Raw genomic sequence first — 25,512 nt, 5'->3', positions numbered from 1 at the left:
CCCTCTCCTGCTCTTTTTCCTCTCCTTCCTCCCCCGCGCCCCCGCTCTATCTCACTTTCTTCTGCTATCTCGCTTTTTCCTCATTGCGCTCTCAGCTTTAATCTCTCTGCCTTCCATCGGTGACTTGCAAAAGTGATAAATGAATTTCATCCACCGCGCGTGCCATATTTATATCTATAAAACTGGATAATGTCCTCGTAATAACCATGACGAGGAATGATGATAATTCCCAAGAATCGTAATTTTCTCGCTCGAATATCGAAATATATTGATTTTCGTGCGTAAAGAACTCGCACGACCGACGACGGTGATGATGAACGCGGTGCGCTTTCACATCTTCTATGATTTTCTATGATAAAAGATATATTACTTGATGTGCACACCTTTCCGCGCGTGTGTAATGTACGGTGATAAATGTCGCGAGATAAAGTTGCATGGGCATGCCGTTGTTGTAATTTTTGCGGCAAACATCGCGCCCAGCCGAGTAAAACGGGTTGAAAGTCATTTACGTATTATCTTACAGAAAAGACGGCGGCTACATATTTGCATTACGTTCGCGTGTGTAAACACGTCTGCTGAGGCGCATACTTTGTCATCCTATCCTATTTACCTTAGAGAGAACGCACCTTCGCAGCGTGCATCGCGTGCGAGGAGAGGCACCCTTTCCGCCACCTTGCCGGTGGTAATCGCTCAGACGCTTGTGACAAATAACAATGACCTGTTTTGCCGTGTGCATTCACGTCTGTATTAAAGCTTGTTGAATCGATAGATATCGTCTTTTTCACGACGCGGCATGAACAAAAGTAATTTGCCTGCTGTTTGATTATTCCTTGTAATTTTGCAAAAAAATAGATGGGCCATTCGATGCCATAAACACGATATTTAATTTAACTAATGTTTATATTGATATTAAGAATATGTTTTTTCTAAAATTTATTTTTAATTCTTCCGTTTTGTTTGCATATTTCTTTTTTTGCGTACACATTCGAATTTAAACGGACGCAAATATATTTTAGCACAGTTTTTAATCTACGTTTGTTTTGCCGTGCAATCGTGCAAAAATTTATTTGCATTAATGAAAAATTGACGATTAATTTAATAATACTTATAGCAGTGTGTACAAGAGATGTGAAAAATAAAAATGGATCAGTATAACAAAAATAACTGAATAATTAAACTAAATTTTGCATTGGTAAAATTAGACAGCATATTTGCAATATGGCACGCACTTAACGCGGCACCGCAATATTTTTAATAATAAGCATAATAATTATTATAAAACCATCAAAAGCTATATGAATTAATTTTAATGAATTCGCGCAATTATTAACACTTTACCTATCACGACCAATAGCCTATATTAATAGGCTTCCGGTAAAACGTTAAAAAACGGCGACTGCTAATTGCACCAGTATTTTGGTCACTCTATTTTCTCTTTATTGCATACAATTATGTATTCTGCCACTTTTAGCAAAGATCGCTGCAGTAAATATGTTCACGTGGACAGCCACGCACTTAGTAGTAAATGACGGTCGATGACGCGGTTGCCGAGGACAAATGGTGAAATTACGAATAATTATTGAGATATATACCCCGAGATAAGTTACATGTGAGGAAGGAAGGTGTGGATGTCGGTAGTGCGCGTACCGGAGTAAAATATGATGTAGAGTTTGGCCGGCTTGGCCGGCGCCACGACGGCTAATACGTTCCGCCGGAGAAGTTAGTAACAGGTGGCGCGATCCATAACAGCGCACAGTGTGAAATTTACCTAATCTAGAAAGACAAAAGTCTTTTACCTGATCGCATGTAAATACTTCATGCATAATAGCGCAACGTTTAACTCTATATATTAATTTCACGATTGTAATTGTTATAACATAGTTTCAAAGTTTTCAAAATAAAACATTGAAACGATAGATACGTAATACGTATCCTACATTATCGTTTAGATAAGAAAATTCCAGACAGAACGATAAGAAAATAAATGAGCGAGTGCTATGAATTGCAATTGAGAGTAAAAGATTTAAAAAATTCTTTTAGAACATTAAAAATAATAATTTTTTCACGAAAATTGTAAAGGAAATGAATAAAAAGTTCATTTTTCTTATATAAGCACTTTGGAAAGAATGTAAAAACATATTGCCGAAGAATTCTATAGTTAATTTTTTTTGGATGCATTAATATAGATTTATATTAAAGATGAAAATTTGTTTTGTCGCAGAGTCCGCGCCGCCAAGCACCAGTCCCAGTCCATCTACCACGGAGATCTCCAAGAAAGGTAAGATTTTAAGCACATTTCTATCATATTCGCGATAGTTAAGCATAAATCATGGCAGACTTGATAAATCACTCCGTATCACGCTATTAAGATCGCGACTCGCGTCGTAAAATTTGATGGTTCCATATACTGCAATCGATATTATACTCGGTCGCTTGAATCTAATTTTCCAACGTGCGTTTACCTTCACAGATTGGGATTTCATGGATACGAATAACTCTGTTTACGGAAATCCAAGTTCGCTGACAATTCATAATGAGAAGAATTCCAAGTCAGGTAAGCACTCGGAGCGGTGCATCTTTCTTCTTTTTTTATATTTACATAATGCTCAACGTATATCTTTACAATTTCGCGAATTATTTGAAATTGATCTTACAATTTCGCATTTCAACGTAGCGTAGTCGTCGGCTGTCACGCGAGTATATATGATGAGTAAGAAGCACTTGAGAGTATATATTTGGAAAAAAGATACGAGCGTTCTCCTCGATCTTGATCTGTGTTCGAAGAATGCATCAATCACTCGCATCTTTTTCGCGAAACACGTTTAAAAGAAAAGGCAGAAGTAACGAAACGGAGAAGAGAATTTCGAGACGATGTAATATTGAAAGTGGTAACAGGAGAAGTCTATTAAATAGAATATTTTCCAAGTTTAAGGGCTTCGGATGAATATTAATGGATGTTAATGAATATTAAAGCGCGAATCTCGCGCATGTAATAATCGAATTTATTTGTCTTAACTCCCGTAATGTATTTACAGCGGTATGGTTATCATTAAACATTCTTCGTGAATATATGAAGAGCGGAGAGATTCAGAAGTTTTATACAACTATAATCTGTATATCCTATAGCCTAGTAAAATTTCAACTCGCTACCGAATTTACATACTCAATCCAGCGTCACGTATAACCAAATGCGATCCCATAACTGGGTTTTCCAGTAACATACTTTGAATCTCCGGCGATTAACTTCGATGTTAACTAGAGCCAGGGGATCCACGGGGAATCCCGGGAATCGATTGCGGCTTTAAGAGCGGTTTGAAGAAGGATAAGCAGCCCGCTCAAAGCTGATAGAGCAAAAGTGTTTCCTGAAATTACTAAAAAAAATCTACAATCGGACTGTCGAAAACAAAAATCCTTCTTTCGCTATTATATGAAAATTATCGGAAAATACGGAAAAAATCTCGCTATATTTACGCAATAAATTGCATCAAAGTAACGTGTTGCCGTGCACGCGACTATAGATGTTTGTATACTTATAGTTCTTAAGAAAAGAAATAAATTGGTCTTAAATTAAGCCGGGACTTGTGAGCTTCGACAAGAAAAGATTTCGACTTTGATATATCACGCTGCTCGAGATTCCGACGTTTACTTAGGAAATCAAAACATGCGGTTACTGTCAAAAAAGCTTAGGGTAGAACGCGAATGGGAAGGAAAAGGAACAGAAGAATGAACATAAGGGCAACAAAGAGGAAGCAACTGAAGTGATGCTCGTAACAGGAACACATGAGTGGTGGTTACGCGAGGGAGCGAAAAGGATGAACGGATGGATAGACGGAGGCGAGGTAGAAAGAGAAAGGAGTTGGGAACAGGGTTGACTGGAGTAGAAGAGATCCCTGTAACATCAATATTTCATGTATGCTAACACGCCGGAACTAATAATGCTCCGGCGAGGAAGACCCAAGAATAATATCAGCCGCCGCTGTAGTCCGCGTTGTCTCTCCGTCCCTTATCCTCGCCTCTCCCCGCGCGCCCGCCGCCTCTTTATTTCTTTCTTTGTCCCGCGTTTTGCTCTATCGCCCTAAAACAGCATCGTGCAGCGCCCTAGCATCCTTTTGCGCCTTGTGTTAAATTTAATCGAAAATTCGTGTTTCGTCGGACCACCGTCTCCGTGTTCTACCGTGTCTCTTTCCCCCCCCCCCTCTCCCCATCTTCCTTTTCACCGCGTATAACCCAATGTCATCGCCCCGGGGGAGGGAGCGGCGGGTAGAAAGGAGAGAGTGAAAAGATGAGGCGGCGAAAGAGAACGGGAGTGGGCGGCGGGGGTGAGGAACAGCGAACGCGACGGGATGTGGTAAGTTTGAATACGGCATATGTCCTCCTTGTCTCTCCTTCTCTATTTGCGGAGACCGGGTGGGAAGGAAAGGACGGGCTGCGAAGGAAGGATGAGGTTTGTAATTGGTGCAACATCTGCGGTCTGCAAGGTGGCATTAATGTTTGCTCTCTTCGTGCTCTCTCCCTCGTCTGCTCTCCCCCCCCCGCGCCACCCCCCTCCTCCTCCACCTCCTCCTCTTCCGCCTCACCAATCCCGCCCTGAGAATCGCTCCTCTTGCCTTTCGCCGTTTCTTGTTTCTTTTTCTCTCCTCCTTATTCCAGTTACTTTTTAACCGCGTCTGCTTCCGTTTCTTTTGTATTCTTAAGCACTTTATTTTTATGTCATCTTCTTTCCTTAACATATCTGTTTGACTTATTCCCTTTTAGAGTCTTCCGACGTCTCCTTTTATATCCGCGCTACGCTTGTTACAATTCTCTCTCCCTCCCCTTTCCCTTATATTTCGCAGGGAATTTTTTCCCCCCCCCCCCCCCCCCCCCTTTTCCTTCCCACGGGATAATTTATTTCAGTTCCTTGTCCCACTGCTGCGCTGCGTGGTCTTCTTGTAATGCGTTCTTTAAACAATCCAGTGGTCGCCCTCTATTTGCGCCGTTGCTCCTCGTTATTTGTATCGTTGAAAATTCAAGGCCGCAAGTGTACATTTAAGATTAAACAAGAAGATTTGCTTGGGTTACCGTCTGCGTGAAGGAAATCCAAGCATAAACAGGGTCTTATTTGCTTGTAGTGAATCGCGACAATCTGTCGTTGAGAATACCTAAACGTAGCGCGTAGCGGTGCGTCTTAACTTTCCGTACAAGACGGTATAAATGTTATTCGCGTACGGCGCAACACGCGGAAAAGTGAGTTCACTCGCAAGAGTTAAAACAATATAAACACGTGCGCGGAAATGTTTACAGTTTCCACGCGAATGCCTTTATTATATCAATATGCGCGTGAAAGATTAAACAATATTTCAAAAACTTTCTTTCCGCGCGAATTTTGCATAATTGCGCGACGTCGCGAGTTCTGTGATTAATGCGCACCCGCATTAAGTCCTCGTACAATTGCCTTTCGCAAACATTTCCGTCTATTTCCGTTTGCTTTCAGCTCGCGTCGCGCTGCTCGCGACGGCCACTTGCAGCGGCGCGACTGTGCACGGCCTACGGCGATAAGTCACTTTGAGGCACCGATGGGAAACAGAGCAAGTATTGTCGCGATATCGCGACATCTCACGGGGCACATATGCCCTTAGGTGTCGCTTAATTCCCCAGGGCAGCGTTGTCCGCCTGTAATTCTGGGAGTATATATAGCGATTGGTTTAGAGCCGCGTGCCTTCGTACGATTAACATGTTCCCTATTCTATTGTACGCGCGCGCATACCTATAGCGTCAAAAGCAAAGGAATAGCGCATAAATGATATTCGGTAACATGCGCACGTTGCTATAATATTAAATCACAAGCGCGACGTGTAATAAATTTATTAGTTATTTTCTTAAATCAGTTAAAAGCGTGTGTAAAATAAGTATTTATATATATAACGAGCGCAATCGTGAAGAAAAAGTGTCGCGCGCGACTGTAGAGATATAAAATATAAAGACACTTTATCAAGCTATACTTATATAAAGTGCGTGCACGTCGGTTTTGGTAAAATTATTTATGGCGTGGATCAACATTGTAGAGGCACGTTAATTAGAAGCGTAACACGCGCTCGTGACGCCGTGACAATATTACGCGCCGCATGACACGGTCGTATAAGTTTAGAACCCAGCGTGTGACCTCAGACCTCCGTTAATTTTCTTGAGGAATAGTTGGCCAGCCACCTGTATCCTTGGAACGGAAGTAGCATTGACTTTGGTCGCGTGTCTGCGTACGGCATTGCATGATATCCCAATGCAAACAGACAAGAACCGAGCAGTTTAATATTCACGGAATGCAAAACGCTAGCTAAATCTACAAGCTCAGCGAAAATAGTTAAACGGCGGCGAACTGCACTGACCTGTCGCATAAGCCGTGTACGCGAATAAATAGAAACATCATCAGAGCCACCAGACATAAAATCAACGGCGCCGATGAAAAATATTGCGACTGCAAAGCTCCGGAGCTTTTGAAGAAACTCATTTATATATAATATGTAATTTTGTTTCTCAAAAAATAAAATCGTAACAGTTTGAATTTGTTTCATTTGCTCTTTTCTCTTCGAAAAAGAGAAACACGTTTTTTATATATAATTTAGGTGAAAAGCTATTTTAGGTAATACATTTTCGATGTCGTTGATTTCATCGAAATATTGCAATTATAGTTAAATTTTCATTGTACAAAATTCTCATTATATATCACTATAAAACATGTCGTGAACAGTAAACTATTTCTGATACTAAAATCGATATATTGACAGATTAAGTTATTATAAATTGCGCGATCCATGTTTGACTTATTTTAAATATCTCAAAGCTCTGAAAAGAGAAGTGACACAGATGGACGTAACTGCAATGACACCGATGAATGTTCCATTGCAGTTTTATGTACGATACAGATTTTCTGCCTCAGGTCAGAGCTTTTGAAAGCGTTTAATGGCTTTATCTTTGTAACTCGTGAAAATTCTATTTTCTAACAACAATTTACGTCAAATAGCTTCCGGTGTTTAACAGTCTATCGATTAGTTCTAAATAATTAGACTTTTATTTTTATTTATTTTTCAGTTTACTTTTATAAATATTTAATTTAATGATACAAATAAACATTTCAATTTGGATCCGACGGAAAGTCAATAATGTAAAATTTTAATACGAATTAACCATTTAAATTTGATTAATATTTTATTAATATTTAATTCCCATTTCAGAGAGAAGATGATCTTATAATTCGATAGAATTTAAGATCTCCATCTCTAATTTAATTTTATCGCGAGAGAAAACATTTGAAGAAATACAAATTTCATGTTCGATACATATTTTGTACACGTGTATACTCTAATTTTTCAAATATCTTCCGCATTAAACAGCACATAAAAATATGAGCAGAGCGCTGCTGTCCCGAATTGTGTCACGGATTACAGATCGTCGAAAGCGAGCTTGAGTTTTTTTTCTCAAAAATTGATCCGCATGCAATTGTGATAAACTCCCACTCGTCTTATTATTATATACGTACGAACGAAATCTCCTGAACTATTACAGATAACGAAGCTTACGCTCTCGTGAGCTTACACGCGTCCATGCCGCCGCGTTGAAGCGGCTATATGTCTAGCTCCCTAAACACGTCGTCGCCCACGCATAGCTACAGAAACGGCCGCACATCGCGATAGAGATTCTCGCGTATAGGAAACTATAGAACTGGTCCACAGGGCGGGCGGCGCGATACGTATAGAGCATGATACACACTGTCACTGCTAATGTTTGGTCGAGATTTGCATACGTCTGTCTGGCCTATCCATTGCGCCGCCGTACAACGGTGTCTCACCTCGTTGTCCGAGGGTGTATCCGGCGAGGCAGCGGCAGCGGCGGCGGCGGCGGCGGCGACCTTACTCTCTGTGCTATCAGCCTAGCATTATACAGAGACGTGCATACATGCGACCTGTGGTACGCGCAAGCGTACACCGTCATGATCGCCCATTACCTTACACGAAATAGACTATCGCGCCAAGATCGTGTTCCTCGGTGCTGTCTCTCGGTGCGGTCCTCCGCCCCTCGCCCAAACTGACTGCTCTGCCCTGGGGCCCGTGAACTTACAAATCTAATCACGAGCGAACGAAGACACAAAGCGGTATTCACAAGCACCTTGCTTCGTAGGTACCCCAAAATTAAGCTGTAAGTGCAGGTTGCCGGGTTTGCGGCTTCTGCTGTCTGCTGTTCCTCCCGTTAGCGCACCTGCATCTGTCAGTGGGACTTTGGCCGACTTTGATACGCGTACACGCTTGCTTATACGCGCACTTAATCGTGGAGAAGAATCGTTGAGCGTTATCTTACAATAATCGGCTTTAATATCCAATCGATAAATAGCGAGAAATAACGAGAAATACACGATTTATATCTGAACGTGAAAGATGGATTATCGTGGAAAAATCGTAAAATACTAGCCTGCAACGATTTGAGAATCTTGCGACAAGTAGCGAAAAAGTTGTTTTGCGCTCTTGTCGTAATCTGTGTTATTGCTAAAAAAAATCGATGCACTTCGATAAAATAATTTCTGCTCCGCGACATTGACTTTGCAAAATATCAGTCTGCAACATTTAAGACACAAATTCGTAAATAAGTCATTTTTACTGCGATATCGTTATCATTTTTCTTTATTTCCTCGTGATGATAGCATGCGCAAACTTTTGCTTTGAGGTGCGTGATTTTTTCGACAAACAATGTACTACAGTTTTGACAGGTAAAAAAAATACGATTTGTCAATACGACTTAAAAACAATTTAAAAGATTGGTTTGTGTTTATTTGTGTGCAACCTGCACCTGGCAGACGCGCACGTGAAAACACGATAAACTCCACACATGAGGAGGTTGTGTAATTTTATCAAAATATACTCATCACGAACATCGTGCCGTTACAAGAATGTAATCCAAACCGGCGGGCTTGCGACAGGCGTGTGTGTCGTGACATGGATAGAATCTACTTGGCGCGGATAAGGGAATTGTGTTTACTCGGAGTTTGCATACTAGTTAACGCGTTTGCCACCCACTTTATGCGTAACAGGCTCGTAAACATCTTCAGTCGAGAGGGCCACTCGTTGTACGTCCCTTTGTCCGTGGATCCACTATGCGAACCACGCAGTCCTCCTTTCGCTCCTTCTGCTCTCTCAGATCTCATCTCCTCTGTCTCACCCGGTGGCTTGCCACTATCTCGAAGCGAAAGATTCAATTTTTAATTCATTTCCATAACATCCGGAAAATTCATTCCCATAACATCCGAGAAACAAATCGTCGTTAGTTTGCGAGTGAACTTTTCAACTCGGAAAGACATCTTTCTCGGGAATATTCTTGTATTTCGTTCGTAAGGACTGTATTAACTACAGGCTAATACATATTATATTCTATAGTTGTTTTACATAATCACGTTCTGCATTTTTCTCTCACAAGGTAACAAGGTCGCATCAAACCAGCTCGAAAACATCGGAAAATCGGAGCACAAGTCGAAACCGGATAGAAATCCCAACTGGCCTCCTGATAAAGGTGAGTTTGACGTAAAGTCACTCTTTAACCCTTTAACATATACATTGTGTTTTTTCTTTTATTTTTTCAATTAAAAAAATGATCAAATTTTTGTTTTTACTTTTTTTCAGTGGTGACAAATTATCCGTATTATTCCGTAATACAGAGTAAGAAGCAAAATTGAACGTGACCAAAAAATTTTATTACATAATGATATAATATTTTACCAAAATTATTTTCTTGCATGATAATATTTTATTTGTTACTTAAAAAGTAAACATTTATTAACAATATTAATATAAATCAGGAGTAACTAACACTTTAGACGGACTAAACCCCGATGTAAACATGTATCTTTAGCGATTAAAGTTAGTAGCATAAAGACAAATAGATATGCGATCTCTCATGTATCTGCGAGTAAATCCTACTTGTGAAAGAACAATATAATCAAAATATATGAACAATGCATATGTCGAAGGAAGAGTGTCTTTTTACTTTTTAGATAAATGTTCTCGTTTTCTTCATAAAGATATTTCCGATAGATAAAATAGTTCACGATTTAATTACATTTATTTTCTCAGAAAATATCCGTCTTTCAGATATCGTTAATAAAACAACATTCCATGAAATACAGTATTTAAAAATATCCTGTTACTGTAACGCCGTATATATTCGCCCGATGCGGCCAATTAGGCGAAATACGTGGTACGTCGAATATCGGACACACGCTGGACAATAAGCAGGCGTCCGTTACTTCATTGAAATTCAGCCTGAATAGCCCTCGTGGAAGCAAACGAGAGAGAGAGAGAGAGAAAGAGAGAGCGCCCAGTGAGAGACAAAACGCGACGAGTTTTCTCGCCGAAGGTGCGGTTTATCCGGCATTTCGCGGCTTCGCCGTTGGCATTTAAGCGGCCGCGTCCACCGCATTTCTGGGGATCAGACCAGGTGTAGCACCTTTCATAATTCCGCCGAGCCTTCGGCATTATCGGATAATTCTTTTCTACGCCCGCATTTTTTCCTCCTTCTCCCACGAGCCGTCTTCACCCCCTTCTCCCGTAATTCAATCCTTGTCTCGCCCCTCCTCCCTGCTCTCCTTCTATATCACCGTCTCTCAATATCTCGCCCGACCGCGGTTACTTTTAAAAGGAATTTGCATAATGGCGTAGTGTGAAAATCCGTTTTCTCCGCGGGGACGATCGCGATAGTCTCGGAGAAGTAGGTAATTTTGCATAGAAAAAAGCGCGGGGTTGGATTGTAACGAGGGAAACTGCGTTGCAAGCTTCTGTATGTAAGTGCTTCATTGCGCCGGGAAGAACGTCGGTGCAAGAAATATCGAACGCTCCGTGAAACTCGGGGAAACAGCGCGTCTTGCTTTGAAACAAACGTCAAATCGCTAACAAAGACTGTTCGACGCGGGAGAAGCTTCAGTTTCTTACAGTTTCTTAAAGCCCGCCTCGAGACTCCACGCTATGTTTCATGCCGACGCGATTGCGGTGAGTTCAATATCCGATACTAGAGTGCGAAAAATTATACGGCACACATTGCGCCGTACATCGCTTTCCCATTACATCGAATAAATATAGATCAGACCTTCTCGGTCCCGTCGAAATTATACACCTTGATTTGAATTTCTAATGTCAGACCCGGGACGCAATCTACAATTTTCGCATCTTTGGCGCGCGCAATAATGAAATATAAATATCGATCATAAATACATAACGCACATTCCTCTCGTAAAAATGAAGATGACGAGAAAGGAGGGGACCGGGAGGGTGGATTGGGGTGAGAAATCGCGAATTGAAGGTAGGTAAGATCGTACAAAAGTAGCGAAGCGAAGAATTCTCTCGGGGCAGCACCAGGGACCGGATAAAAGAAAGGGGAGTCGAGGCAAGTTACTGCCTTGCGCGAGCCTTTGGATGAGAGTCGGGAAGACGAAGAAAAGGCCGTGGGAGAGAAAAGAGAGTGATCTCCGGCCGGCGGCCCACCGGGTTGTTTCTGATTCGTAATTAGAGATGAGTGAGGCCAGGAAAAGGCCAGGAGAATACATTTCTCTCCAAGCGAGTAATAGCTAACGGTACGATGCAAGCCAACCGGAAGAATAACTGACTTCCCATTTTTCCCGTTCTTTTTTTCCCTTCTTCGTCTATCTCCCCCCCCCCTCCTCCCACCCCGCCCCACGGCCCTTCTGTATCCGCTACGCTTGGTCCGTCGGCCATCGGCACCTTCCCCTTTTCATTCTCCCCGTCTCCGTCTCCTCCTATCCCTCTTGAAGGGAAGAGGGATTCTTTCATGGCAACCTTCCTGCAACGAGGTAACGACAGATTCTCGTCGGGAAGTCCTTGATTGTACATTGACCTCTCGAGAGTACCGATGGTGAGAGAGCCCTTCTTTTTTATCCGCGTGTTGTCTCACGACAACGACAGCGAATATTCCGTGCTTTCTTTTTTTTTTCTTTTTTTTCACGAGACGTTAGTGTCTTGCAAAAAAATAAACGGGGTTTTCAAAATACTTTGAAAAATTGAGCTATTTCGAACGAACTAAATAATAATTCGTGTACAAAGATTTTTTAGTGATGTTCAATATCTAAATGTATGCAATTTGTTTTCAAAATAAACATGCATCAATAGTTTTAAGCAAATTATACGAATTTTTAATACTACATAATTTGAAACTTCTATAGAAAGTTTTTTCAGTACTTTTTTGTCCTAAATAGTGAAACTTTGTCTAATTTCAGATTCAGCGACGGGCGTGATGACGACCGTGACACTACTACTAATCGCTCTGGCTGTAACGATAATTCGATAAGCAAAACCCAAGTCCTCATCGTTGGTGTTGATTTCCTTAAATAACGGACTCAATTAAAAAAAAAAAAAAATAGAATTTAAACGACACAAACAGACACGTACACAATTGCATACGTACACACGCGCACAACACGCATACACATAATTACACAAGTGACACAAAGACTGATCGGGGTAGTTAGCGTCGTATTAAATGACGGAGAATAATTTACGCGTGCCAAGTTTAGTGTAGCGACAAAGTCCAGGAGTGGCCAAGAATTAAAGGAGCACGGATCCCCTTCGCACCGAAATCGTGCGCGATGACTCAGACGAGGGATGAGGTACGCAGCGCAAAAGTGGGGAGAGCAACGAGAACGAGGAAGAAGGGATATTAACAAAGTGCAACGACTATCGCTTTCAGTGTAATATATTGTATAACGCCGTTTACGATGACGCCAACAACAATACCAGTGATCTCGTCTCTGCGAGTGCAATTTAGAACGTGTGAGAGTGAGTCGTTACGTTTTTTAACTACATTACGGGAGAATTTTAGTCGCGCGATAACTGGTATTCCGGAATATCAAAACGAAACCACATTCGAGCTTAATACTGGATTAAAGTTTGACCGAGCCAACTTGCTTGCACTATTTTCGAGTTTAGAGATTGTTTTTAATAGTTCTTTCTTTTTCATTAAAGATGATCGATGAATGGTTAAAGATTTTCGATTTTATCAGTGTGGAAACAATTGCGTTTGGAAATTCCTCATTACGGTACGCGCCTCGAGAAAAATTATATACAAGTTTGTCACGTTTCGAGCAAGAAATTCATTTTCTATCGATATCAAAATCAAATTCCACCCACATATGTTATCACTCGGCTCAGTTTCATCTGCATGTACTCCTTAAGCATCTGCATCGTTTTTTTTTTCAATATATATTAAAAAAATGTTAAAAAGAAAAAATTGAGAAATATGGAATTGCGAACGTGTATTATCTTCAGCATCGATTTCACTTCTTTATTTCGTAGACACCTTTTCTCTTCCGAGTATATTCTAAATTCTCCGATTCTCTTCCTCTTTCCCCTTCCCCCCCCCCCCTCCATCCTCGTCTCCTTATACGAAATCATGGATCCCATCTGGATACTTGAGATTAAAACGTCAGATTCGACACAGAGGAGCTGCTCTTGCTTGAAGAAGTAGTCAAAAGAAGCGCGCGGGCAGAGGGGGAAAAAAGAAAATGGAAAATTCGCGGCAGAGAATGAAACGGAGATGCGTCGTAACAAGGAGTTGAACACTATTAGTTGCGAGCGTTTTCAAATCAGTCCGACGATATTGCGCCGGTGTTCTGAAAGCGCTGCAATTCTCTTTTCACATTATACAGATAGATCTTTTTTACTTAAGTCTCACGATTACTCACTGCCACGTTCGATCGAGAAAATGAAAAATTAATTTTTTTCCCGAATTATACCTCAAAATAAATTAGACAAACGAAAAGGGACTTTTCAGCAATACTTCACCAATCTACATTTATCGGGCGCAAGAACGGTGGCGGAGAAATTGACTTTTTTTCAAGTGCGATTTGCAATTTCCACTTCTGACGTCACAATCTTATATAACTGTACATGACTTATATGAGTAGTTTGAGGCCGCCAGCATTAAAACATTTATCGTTTTACGAGTTATCTTTTATTGCTTGTTATTTTAGTTTTATTGATGCTAAGCCCCTTGAATAAACAGACAAAGAAAGACTCATATTAATACAATGTCGACATGTGCTTTAGATAAATGGGTTTCTAAATCAGCACAGTGCTTTTTTTTAAGCTAGTAATCTATTTATGATCTTAAAATGCAATTAATTGCTAAATAAATGAGATTTGCTGAAGATATTGAGTTCAATCGATTTCACATCGCTGCACCCGCGAGATCAATTTATTTACGAGTTAATTGATCAAATTGGAATTTATTCGTAGGCAGTCGCGAGGAGCTACCTTGTCGGCCATGCCGGTTTTAAGCGGACTTCGAACTACTTAGGAATATCCATTATTCAGCGTACATCTTGTTTAAAGCAACAGGTTCGAGAGCCCCTGCACTCTCTGCGCGCAAAGGAGTTAATGCCCGCTATGGATTAAAGAAGGGAACGGGTCGACTTAGGGATTACGCAGACTTACTCCTGATGAGGTCTGTAATCGTATCATTCGCGAGACTACCTTGCAGTCTTCCGACCTTTAAAGTCATAAGCATTTAACATGAAGGGATCATGCGCTTTTGGAGCATTGCAGTCGTCGCGGTGGTGCGCAATCTGTAAATCTTATTAAACAAAATTCAAATCCCGATCTGATCAACGCTACTAATGATTACTTCTCTCGACTATCGTCATAATAATTTGTATGTGCACATCAACATTAACCAACATTTTGCGTTAAAAAATTGTCATTTTTTATGGGTACATTATATTATCATACATGATTTTAGAGAAAGAGCGAGAGTCTGTAAAGTAAAATTGTGGAAAAGTTTAAAAAGTGGATTAAGTTCAATTTTCTAATCACAAATTAGTGATTATTTGTGCTTTATTTGTCGCTTTTGTAATCACGTAAATGAGAGAGAGAGAGAGAGAGCGAGAGAGAAATAGACACGAATATTTGACAATCCTTTCCTAAAATACGATTGAACTGATTTAAGATAATCTGGCACACAAAGGTGATGTCATTTGTTTCAGAGCAATAATTGAGACTTGCTACAATCAGAAGAAAACTCTGACTGTGAAATAAATATTTCATAATAGTCACGCGATTTTCGCACACTCATACGAAAAACAAGCAGGGTAAATCTTTTTTACCATAAAGACACGGCCAATTAGATGACACTTAAAAGACTAATATACAGTTTGATTTTATGATGAGCTCTTAATCAATCAATAAAGTACATGATAAGCGCGTGTGTTTTGTGAAATATAAGGATTTTAAAAAAATCTTAAATATTTCAAATAATTTTATCTAATAAAAAAGCTGCGCGACGAAATAAAAGAACAAGTCGCTCTCTTCGGCCGTGCCTACAATCTCAAAAAAAAAAAAAAATATCACCTACCTGAGAATCGATCTCTGCCCATACTCAAGTAGAATTCGTCTAGCGAATACCTGTGTATGTACGTGTGTGTGTGATATACGCGTGTAATATGATTACATGTAAAACAACAGTGAACTCTCGGGTGTACCCATGCGTAATTCTGTCATTTTCCGACATCGCAGCCGCGATGTATCTTTTTTCCTGCCATTAATCAACTACTGTTAGTCTAAAAATAAAATCCTTTTGTGTAAAACGTAAAAATTCCCCGGGATCATGAATTACACGCAGTTTCCTACGAATTAGCGCGACGGAACTCAAGGTATCAAATAATTTTCAAAAGTTATTTAAATTCCTGGCCGTACGACTTCGTTAAATTTGTGGGTGCTTTAGTAATTAAGGCAGAATGGTTGGCGCGGATTATTCAAATTATCGGTCTAAGGATGCTCGAACGTTGACTCGTCACTGACGAATTCTGTAAATACAAGTATACAAGTGATAAGAGTAACACGTAGAGTAAGCTTTCGCAGCCTGCGATAATAGTGTACGGCGTAATAGCGTTGCGTACACCGACATTATTATTAATCCGTGTTTCCGTTTCGCGGTTTTCGCCTTTCGGTTCTTTCGTACGCCGTCGTTTTCTCCGCAAACATGGAGGAGCGCGCAGAAGGGTAAATCTTAGCGAAAGATATTTTGACCGTAGCCCAAAGTAAAGTACGAATCGACGTGAAAAATTCGCCGTCTTAAGTATTGTAAGTGCGTGATAAGACGTATTAAACGCGAAGGTATATATGTATACATAAACGCAAATTATAAATATATGAAAAAAACAAATATATATATATATATATAAATATAAATATACGAATTATGGGGGACTATATTGAATATATATATATATGTTATATAAAATATATTATTATAATATGCTTTGCGTCGTTGAGTTGAATGTTGTTATTTACAAGAAAACTGGAAGAAAAAGAACGAGAAATTCTTATGAATTTGCTCGGCGTATGTAACAAAACAAGGGTTACGTAAGAACTCTAAAAATCGCATTTTTCTTTTCATTCAATGTCCCCTTCCCTATCTTTCATTCCTTTCTGATAAATAAAATATTGTCTCTCGTAAATACGAAGAAATATAGAAGGCTAAATGTCTTGATCTGACCAAGTAGTTATAGTCAATTATAAAAAGAGCATCGTCAGAAAGTAAAAACAAACGGCAAATCACAGCGGGCAATACGGGATTGAAATTCAATTTTCCTCTGATTTCTGATTGATAATAAAAGGCAGTCGTGATGAAATTATTTGATTCGTCTATCGCTAAATTAATAAACTGTTTATTATTAGTTTTACTCACTCGTATTAATTAAACGCTTAAGTCCACCGCGGGATGAAACGCATTGGGGATTATAGGAAACTCCGCAAACACTTCATCCCTCGATGCACGATTCTGTTTGTCAAGGGTAAGCTAAATACGTCGGCGCCGAAGGAAAAGGTGCTGAGCGCTCGTAACATCTGGGTCGCGTGGTGGGGCCGCACGAATTCGCAAAGTGAGACGCTATCTACCATCGACGGATTAAATCGGGTCGACTGTGTGTTTATGCGGCGGCCGAGGACGGCACGAAAGTTCAACAACGTCGGATACGTCGGTATAGCGAAGATAGCGGACCGCATTATAGCGGGGATCGAGAGCGCGGCTGGGAATATGTCAACCTTTACACAATATTTCGCCGCTTATTGTCGCTAACATTGTAACAAGCCGTGACTCGCCGGTCGCATACTAACCGGAGGATTAATTCCACGTGCAGCCCGAGGAGGCGGCTTGCGAGCCGTTGCGCGTAACACGGCGTTTCGCACTGACAAGTCGCTATCAGTTTATAAGCCCGTAAGCCCCGCAGTCGCTAATTAAAACTACGCTATTCCGTCCGAGAATTGGGACGAGATGACGGCGAATATTTAGTGGTGTTTCATCGACACTACCGTCCGCTTTATTCAGAGCTGTGCGTTATTTTTTTTTAATTTATCATTATTTGGCGGTGTAAAATGTGCAATCATATTATTCCGGAATAAATTTGCAATGCAGAAGTTTCATGCGTTATTTATCACAATACTGGCCTGATTGTTAGCAATTGTCAAGAGATGTATATCTTAACATTTGGATGAAGAAAAAATCAACGTTGCTCGCGAAGCGAAATATAGTTGCGAAAATTTATGAGATTTTCGGAGAGCGAGCTCTCCGTGGTCGAAGAAAAAAGAAGATTTCCTGAAAGCTTGATGAGCTGAGTTGCTGGCAAATGGGCATCGCAGCGGATTATGAATTAAATTCACCCTCGGTTCGCTCCCTGCGTTGGCCTCTTTTACGTTACTTCATAATAGCTACGACCCATGGCGAGCAGCCGTCTCGCCAGGTATTTTCGTCCATTCATTCGAACTTCTCTTTCCTCCAATCGTCTTTTCTCTTTCGTTCGGCCGCTTTGTCAACGTGTTTTTTTCCTCTCGAGAGACTCGCCAAAATGTACTTTGCCGTATCACAAAGTGGGTAAGTATAAATTAATTCGCGACATTTTAATTTGCCAAGAAAACCATATGCGACTGTATAATTTCAGAAGCAATTAAAATTTAAGTCTGTTAAATGAAAGAATACTAAGAATTTTGCAATAATTTTCACTAAATATAAATCACAAATTAATTATATTGTTTAAAAGATTGAAAATTCAAAAAAAGGTTCAATTTTCTTCAGTAAATTATTAAAAAATTTTAAATTTAAATTTATTAGCCTTGTTAATTAATTTTACAGATGAATAAAGAAAGCATAAAAGTAATCTTCTAAAAAGTGATCAATGTCAACAAATAAAAGACCGGAGAAGATGAAGAAGCAGGGTATGCGACGCGCAGAGTTACGTATGATGACATGATATCGATATAATCGTGCTCCCTCAGCAAGGATTCGTTATCTCGATTACAGCAATAGGAAAAGAAAATATCTTTACTGCGGACGACCGAAAGTTTTATATACTCTCTTATAATTGACGTCGGAAGAAGTTAGGGCGCTATTACATTCGGCTAGTCTACATTTATTCTCGGAAATAGCGGGCAAGCTATTTCTAATAACGTTGCAATCATTATTAAGTGGAGAAGAATGTCTTATGGGGCGGCTTTCTTAAATGTGTAGTGCAGAAAATAAAAAAGAAATGACAAGTAATAAAAATAATTTAGATTACATTTTCCATCATGCTGCATTGCTTAAGAATAAAACATTAAAATATTTTTTCACCGTTCAGCGTTGGTATATTGCTTATAAATAAAAAAAAAGTATGCTTTGTATAAAACAACAGATTTCTAATGCAAAGTGGTTTCTTAAAAATTAAACATAAAACACTACGTTAAAGAATAGTCAGAACAAAGTCTAATATGTTAAATTTGTTAGCATAAAAAATTATTGTACGAGTGATTTTGATAGCAATTACTCATTTTTTAAACCGACAATAAAAAATAATAATCTCAGTTTCCCCAACAAGTATTTTAGAGAAAATTAAAAAAGTGGCACATAGTTGCATCATCAACGAGAATGTGGATTCACACTCGAGAGCGATTCATGCACGATATTCCGAAGGCAATGATGCAAATACGAGAGAATGCCGTATCGATACATCTCGAAATATGACACTAGGCGAGCCAAACGAAGAGCTCTTCGGGCAGCACGTATCATGCATATTCGGCACGGAAGCCTCAGCGGGGATGGATTCTTAGTGCGAGCCGCGCCGAAGTCCCGGAATCCGCAATCCGTTTACGAATTTCGAACGGCAAGGTAATGGCTCGTGCGTAGTCGCGCGGTTAGAAATTACAATTCGAATTCCAGTGCCGTGGCTGACGACGGGGTGAGTGAAAGAGAGTGGGAGGGAGAGAGAAAGAGCCGGTCGGGGTGAGGAATTGAGCAAAAGGGGCAGGGGGAGGGGGTGGTGCGGTGGATATTGGAGTAAGGTAGGGGACGATGCCAGGAAACGGTTAGAAGTGGAGGAGTAAACGGGGCCAGCCGCCCCCCGGTGCTGGCAGTTGACCCGCGCGCGCTCGGATATAACGGGTTTTCGAGCTGTTCGGCAGCATTCTGGAATTGTAATCGCAGTTCCATTCGACCGGGGGATGTTCTACGCACGTCGTAGTCACTTCTGGGTTCTCTACCCTCCCGCCCCCGCGGGCGGTTACGATGCGGTCGGATTCCATTTTAATTACTTACCTTCGATCCATGTCGTCGTGTCCCGGCGCGTCCCGGCGCCTCGTATCGCACCGTAACGCGACGTTGGCGTGATGTATTCGCGCCGACGTGTTGCTGCTTACTTAACAATAAACAGTATCCGCGCGCTCGACGTAGATCTCAACCGCAAAAACACGGAGCGGCTTGTCTTCCAATTGTCCCGGAAGATGGATGACTCCGTAAATTTTATGATCCGCTCGTAAATTTTATGGTTTCTAAAAGATAAAATAGATTAGAAAAATCTTGACCTTCGCTCATATGAAGCTAAGTTTCATTTGATGGATTTATAAGTCAAGTACTATGGAATCTTTTTCGCAACTTCAATCTTGAGATGTTTTTATCGTCGAATAGGATCGATAAGAAGCAAAATGTTAGATGCTTCGCTCTTTCATTATTAAATTAATTAATTACGATATTTGTACGTTTTAGATATGATGAGCAAAATTACAAAAAAACCTGCATAAACTGTAACGTTAATAGAAAATATATAATACGTCATGTGTGAGAAGATTGACAAACCGAAATTTTTTACTTCTAATTTGACGTTGCACTTGACTTTCATAGTGAGTGAAAACCAGCGTATCCGCGAGACGGAATGGAAAATTGCAGAGCTACGATACCGGGATAGCCACTATTTGTATACGTGATACAGGTCCTGTCTACGAAGTGAGAAAATGGGAAAATTCTTGAAAGAATGCACATGGAACAGTATTCATATATGCTAGCAAAGAGAAGCAATAATATAATCAAGCTCGGTGAATTTTTAAAGCTTTGCTGTGCTACTTGCATCATTATTCCATTCGGGTATCTCGGGAAGAAATAGATCGTAACGCATAATGTATATATATACGTGCTAATTCAACGTGCAAAAATTCAAATAATGTATAATGAAGCAAATAAAATGCAGTGTGAATAAAAATGCGGTTCGGTAATTTGAAGCATATAAATGCAATATGCATATAAGTCTAAGCGAATATTTGTCAGAATTGTACGCACTGCGAGACGCAAATACCGCGAGAGAAAAATTTTTTTCTTTAACTTCAGTCGCTCAAGAATATCCGTATAATGCATATTAGAAATGAAAACACCAAAGGCACATAAACTAATTTTAGAGGAGCACATAATGACAAATATAATAATTGTAATTAGAGAACAATAACAATACAATTATACTTACTCTTGATATAAAAGTGTCTCATCTGTAATTAATGACGTGCACAATCAAAAATACTCTTCACCTAAATTCTTAAATTGAAAAATAAATATTTTCTTTCCAATTTAATATGAAATGACTCGTGATAAAAGTGATGATATTTTTGGCATATGCCTTTGCAAATTGTACGAGCAATAAGGCTTGCTATATTGATACAAGTTTCATTTATAACGTACGCTTACACATACGAGATATACACATACGTATAGTTAGCAAATAAATAACTTATCATATGACATAAAAGAAAAGTTCTACAAATATGATTACAATATATTGATTTAAGATCTTTCATTAAAATTCACGCTTACAAACGTGATAAAAATAAGTAAATATATATATGTACTATGTAAATATATATTGTATGTTTTAAATGTATATATATTTAAATAAGCTATATGTATATTTACAAATATATAGCTAACAGAACCACGTGAGTAACTATATCGAATTCAAAATAACACAGAATTGTGTTACAAGATTTTAACGATAAGAGTAAATGCTAGTATAAAAAGCGATAAAGCAGATCAGTTATCAAAGCTTAAATGACTTTGTGATGGCCTTGTGATGTCTGTGTGTGTGACGTATTGAGGCGTGATGAAAAGAGATGCTAGCACAAACATATGGCAGAGATACACACACAGTCGAAAAATCCTGAGCAAGAGAGGTGGATTGACTATAAATATGTATCGCAAAAAAATCGTTTGGTTTATCAAGAAATTATGAGTAACAGTAATATTTTTAAATCTCTTATCAGTTCTAATTCTTCCAACTCATTCTTCAAGGCGTACTGACGCTTGGCTCCAGTTTATTCGAATGTAAATCGTACGTATCTCATTTCGAAAGCGGATCTTTTAAATCGTTTGCGCGTGAATACAGATGAAAATGTTCTCAAGCAATTTTCTCTTACCGTCTCTTTTCTGTGTGCGTCTATTTTATTAATTATTTAAGAGTTTATATGTTAATAAAATTGCAAGACGTTGACCGTTTCCGAACATCTTTTCAACTATTCAGATCTCGCGTCGGATCTATCGATTCCGATTTCTTCAGAATCGATTTTTGCATAAACAATTAGTCGAATGTTAACCTTGTTTTGAGATAGTTAAACAATGAATAGCTGGAAAAAATGTAAATACTCTTTTCGGTCATTTTTCGTTAAAAAGAAACAGTGATAAAAAATTTAGCATTGCAAGTGAGTGCGCGCATTATAATCGACATCGATGATTTTATTTCAACATTAACCATTTTAATAATTTAAAAACATAATAACTTATTCGTCAACTTTAATTATTTTTAAATAATTAGTTGCTGTGGAGATACATTATGAAATAATTAAGATTTATCCGTATTGGAAAATAATATTTATAATATCTTTTTTTTGTTGCAGACGTATTCTACCACGGAATATTTAGATTTGATTCACTACATGCAATGTACAGGATGACGAAACTTCAATACTACCTAAACATCGTATTAATATTTTATTCCGGTTTACTTATACCGCCAGGACTTTCGACTGACAATGCTGACAATACCGGGTTATATCAAGTAGATCCGATACCAGATGAAGACCAGGATAATTTTACAGAAACAAAAGTCAATTACATGAAATTACGATTTGTCAGCGCGGTATAAAAAATCGATATATTTAAAAATAAATATTTTGAAAAATATACATCTCGAAAAAAATCAAGACTAATTAAACGCCGAAATTTTTAGATATTCAGACACGGCGATCGTACACCAGAGGACAAAGAAACTTATCCAAATGATCCCTACAAAGATGAGAAGTTTTATCCAACTGGCCGCGGCGAATTAACTAATGTAAGATATGACATATATGTTAAAACATACATTGTGTTAATTCTCTTGTTGCTAAGATCGTACGATAAAGCGCATATATATTTGCAATAATTTTAAAAAATTAAAGCGTATCGTGTCTTTAGCTATTTATAATACTTTTCATGTTAAAGTCAAATGGAATTACACATGTAAATATATGACAGTGAAAAGATTGATATTTTTTCAATTCTTTGTTTTTACGTAAAAACTGTAATTTCTTTTTTTTTTAATTTTTATTAATGATGTTATTATCAAGGCTGGTAAGGAAAGATCATATCAATTAGGACTACTACTGAAAAAATTGTACGACAATTTTCTCGGCTCTGTGTACTTTCAACCGCATATCTACGCACGTTCCACGCATTATGTTAGAAGCAAGATGAGCCTACAATTAGTGCTCGCTGCACTTTTCCCGCCCAATAACCAGCAAAGATGGCATAATGCGCTGCTTTGGCAGCCGACGAATGTGAGATATGTCTCTCCACACGAGGATGGTCTAATGATGCCATATTTATTCCCTATGTAAGCAATCTCTACTTTTTTAACGTTAGTAATGATAAGTAGTACATACATTTCGGATGGCATAATTTCTGTTTTAGTATTAATTGCGACAAATTAAGAGAACAAAAACAATGTCTAGACAATATATAAACTAACGTAGTTGATAAAGCGTAGATTAATTATCTCAATCCAGTGGCATTTAATTTTAGATAAAAATAATTTTTTTGAACTTTCAAATTTTTATCAATTACAAGAGTTTTTGTAGTAATAATTACAGTTTTAAAAAACTGCGTTTATTTATATATATACATGTATATGTGTATTGCCCTGCCATAAATTCTAATTATTATTTAATTTATTTCTTACAGCAATTTATAGATCTTTTTTAACGCAAATTTTGTCTTTTTTTCTTTTTGATAGATATAAAGAAGCTTACCAAAAAGTGTTAAACACAGAACTATTAAAAAGAACAGAAAAATATCGTGATTTAATGAAAGAAGTGTCGGTGTATGCAGGACATAATATTACTGATATATTTCGTCTTGGAATGGTGCATCACACTATAAATGTGCAATTATCTATGAAATTGGAGTTACCTAAAGCAGCGCGTACCTTACATGCAAACAAACGACTCGTTGAAGTGATATATCTAATTGCTAATCTATTCACCTACAATGACGAGCTAATCAGAATTGGTGGAGGCATGTTCGAATGAAAAATATATATGTTGCGATCATATGTGATTAATATTACGGATTTATATTACGAACCGCTAAATATTACGCATACATATATAATATATTCGTACGAATTTTTACAGGTACATTATTACGGAAAATAATCGAGGACATGAATGAAGTGATTAATGGAACATCAAATCGAAAGATCAATCTCTTCTCCGGACATGACGCTAATGTGGTCGCGATACTGCGGGCTCTGCATATAAAAAATGAGATTTACACTTTGCCAAGTTATACGAGTAGCGTTATTTTCGAATTGCGTGAATGGAAGGGCAAGTATTTTGTCAAAGTAAGTATCTCATTTCGTCCGCCTATCTATGATAACAGGAGTAATATTTAGCACTTGATTGAGGAATAATTAACGAATAATACTTATTTTCCTTGCTCTAGGTATTATATTATTGGGGTATCCCGGCGAAACTAGAAACGCTCTCCATTCCGGGCTGCACATTATTATGCCCGTACGACAGATTTCTTAATTTAACATCGACGCTGGTAGCAACAGATGCAGATCTGATAAGCCTGTCATTGAATTTGAAAGAAGATGAGTCTACATTGTATGTACTTTCTGAACTGTTAAAGACTTGAGAAATGTATAGTTCTCGCAAGATTTTTATAACATTGTTTTAAATTCTATATGACTTTGCAAAATTATTTATACTAATTTCTGTTTCTAAAATAAAAAATAAAAATGCAATTAACGAAAATAGTTCATTTCGAAGTAATGGAGAAACTTATACTTAAAAAAATTAGAGACGTTTTCGACTGACGTAATCGACGAAGCGTTCTTCTTTCCAATTAAATGCTTTAATTAAAAATTAAATTCTTTCTTTCCAATTAAATGGTACGCGATAAAGCAGTGATAAATTTGGCATATGCCTTTGGAAACTGTACAAATAATAAAATTTGTTATATCGATAAAAATCTCATTTATAATGTAAGCTTATCTATTTTATGACATTAAAGAAAGTTGTAGAAATACGATTACATTGTATTGATTTAAGATAGCCTTCCGTTATAAAATTCTCTGCTCACAAACATGATAAAAATAAGCAAATATACATATATGTATGTTTACATAAGTTATATATATATATATTTCTATATAGCTAGAACCACGCGAGCCATATCGAACTCCAAATAATTGAAAATTGTGTTGTAAGATTTTAATGATAAGCATAAGAGCTGGTCTAAAAAGCGGTGAAGTAGATCAGTTATCGGAGCTAACACGACTTATTTGTGTGTGAAGTATCGATGCGAAAAGAGATGCTGGCACAGACATAAGGGACAGACACATACACACACGAAAAATTTATGAGGAAGAGAGGTGGATTGACTATAAATACATATCACAAAGAAATCGTCTAGTTTGTCGAAAAATAATAAGTGACAGTTACATTTCCGGACCTTTTATCGGTTCTAATTCTTCCATCATTTTTCAAGAGGTACTGACACATAGAGGCCCTAGTTTATTCTAATGTAAATCGTACGTATCTCATTTCGAAAGCGGAATCTTCAAATCATTTATGTGTGGATACAGATAAAAATTTTCTCAAGCAATTTTCCCTCACTGTCTCTTTTCTGTGTACGTCTCTTTATTAATAATTTAATAGA

The 25,512-nt window shown here is 38.4% G+C and overlaps 2 protein-coding genes across 3 annotated transcripts in view; both read left to right on the top strand.

Annotated features, from left to right (window-relative positions):
* The window catches only part of LOC105679095 (lachesin), a 146,259-nt gene extending 129,858 nt beyond the window's left edge, over positions 1 to 16,401 (top strand). The window contains exons 8-11 of one of the 2 annotated variants that reach the window (XM_012378895.2): positions 2,222 to 2,278; positions 2,471 to 2,554; positions 9,439 to 9,531; positions 12,245 to 16,401. In XM_012378895.2, the coding sequence (XP_012234318.1) occupies positions 2,222 to 2,278; positions 2,471 to 2,554; positions 9,439 to 9,531; positions 12,245 to 12,315 (305 nt within the window). In that variant the 3' untranslated portion in view covers positions 12,316 to 16,401. Of the gene's footprint in view, positions 1 to 2,221; positions 2,279 to 2,470; positions 2,555 to 9,438; positions 9,532 to 9,641; positions 9,988 to 12,244 lie in introns of those variants that run through there. The other variant, XM_012378896.2, reaches the window with a different exon arrangement.
* Positions 16,402 to 21,899: 5,498 nt separating this feature from the next.
* LOC105679028 (venom acid phosphatase Acph-1) lies at positions 21,900 to 24,590 on the top strand. Its single transcript, XM_012378800.2, has 6 exons — positions 21,900 to 22,444; positions 22,535 to 22,639; positions 22,914 to 23,179; positions 23,579 to 23,859; positions 23,979 to 24,187; positions 24,289 to 24,590. The coding sequence occupies exons 1-6, from the start codon at positions 22,247 to 22,249 to the stop codon at positions 24,484 to 24,486; spliced, it is 1,257 nt and encodes a 418-aa protein (XP_012234223.2). The 5' UTR covers positions 21,900 to 22,246; the 3' UTR covers positions 24,487 to 24,590.
* Positions 24,591 to 25,512: the final 922 nt, after the last annotated feature.

This window comes from Linepithema humile, chromosome 2, assembly GCF_040581485.1.
Source record: "Linepithema humile isolate Giens D197 chromosome 2, Lhum_UNIL_v1.0, whole genome shotgun sequence".
Taxonomy (NCBI): Eukaryota; Metazoa; Arthropoda; class Insecta; order Hymenoptera; family Formicidae; genus Linepithema; species Linepithema humile.
Note: the sequence above shows the minus strand (reverse complement) of the source record. Positions and strands in the feature narration are given on the sequence as shown.

Coding starts and splice junctions, on each gene's coding strand:
- LOC105679028 (XM_012378800.2), top strand. CDS start 22,247: ATGTACAGGATGACGAAACTTCAATACTACCTAAACATCGTATTAATA. Junction 22,445..22,534: donor AATTACGATTTGTCAGCGCG/GTATAAAAAATC, acceptor CGAAATTTTTAG/ATATTCAGACACGGCGATCG. Junction 23,180..23,578: donor ATGCCATATTTATTCCCTAT/GTAAGCAATCTC, acceptor TCTTTTTGATAG/ATATAAAGAAGCTTACCAAA.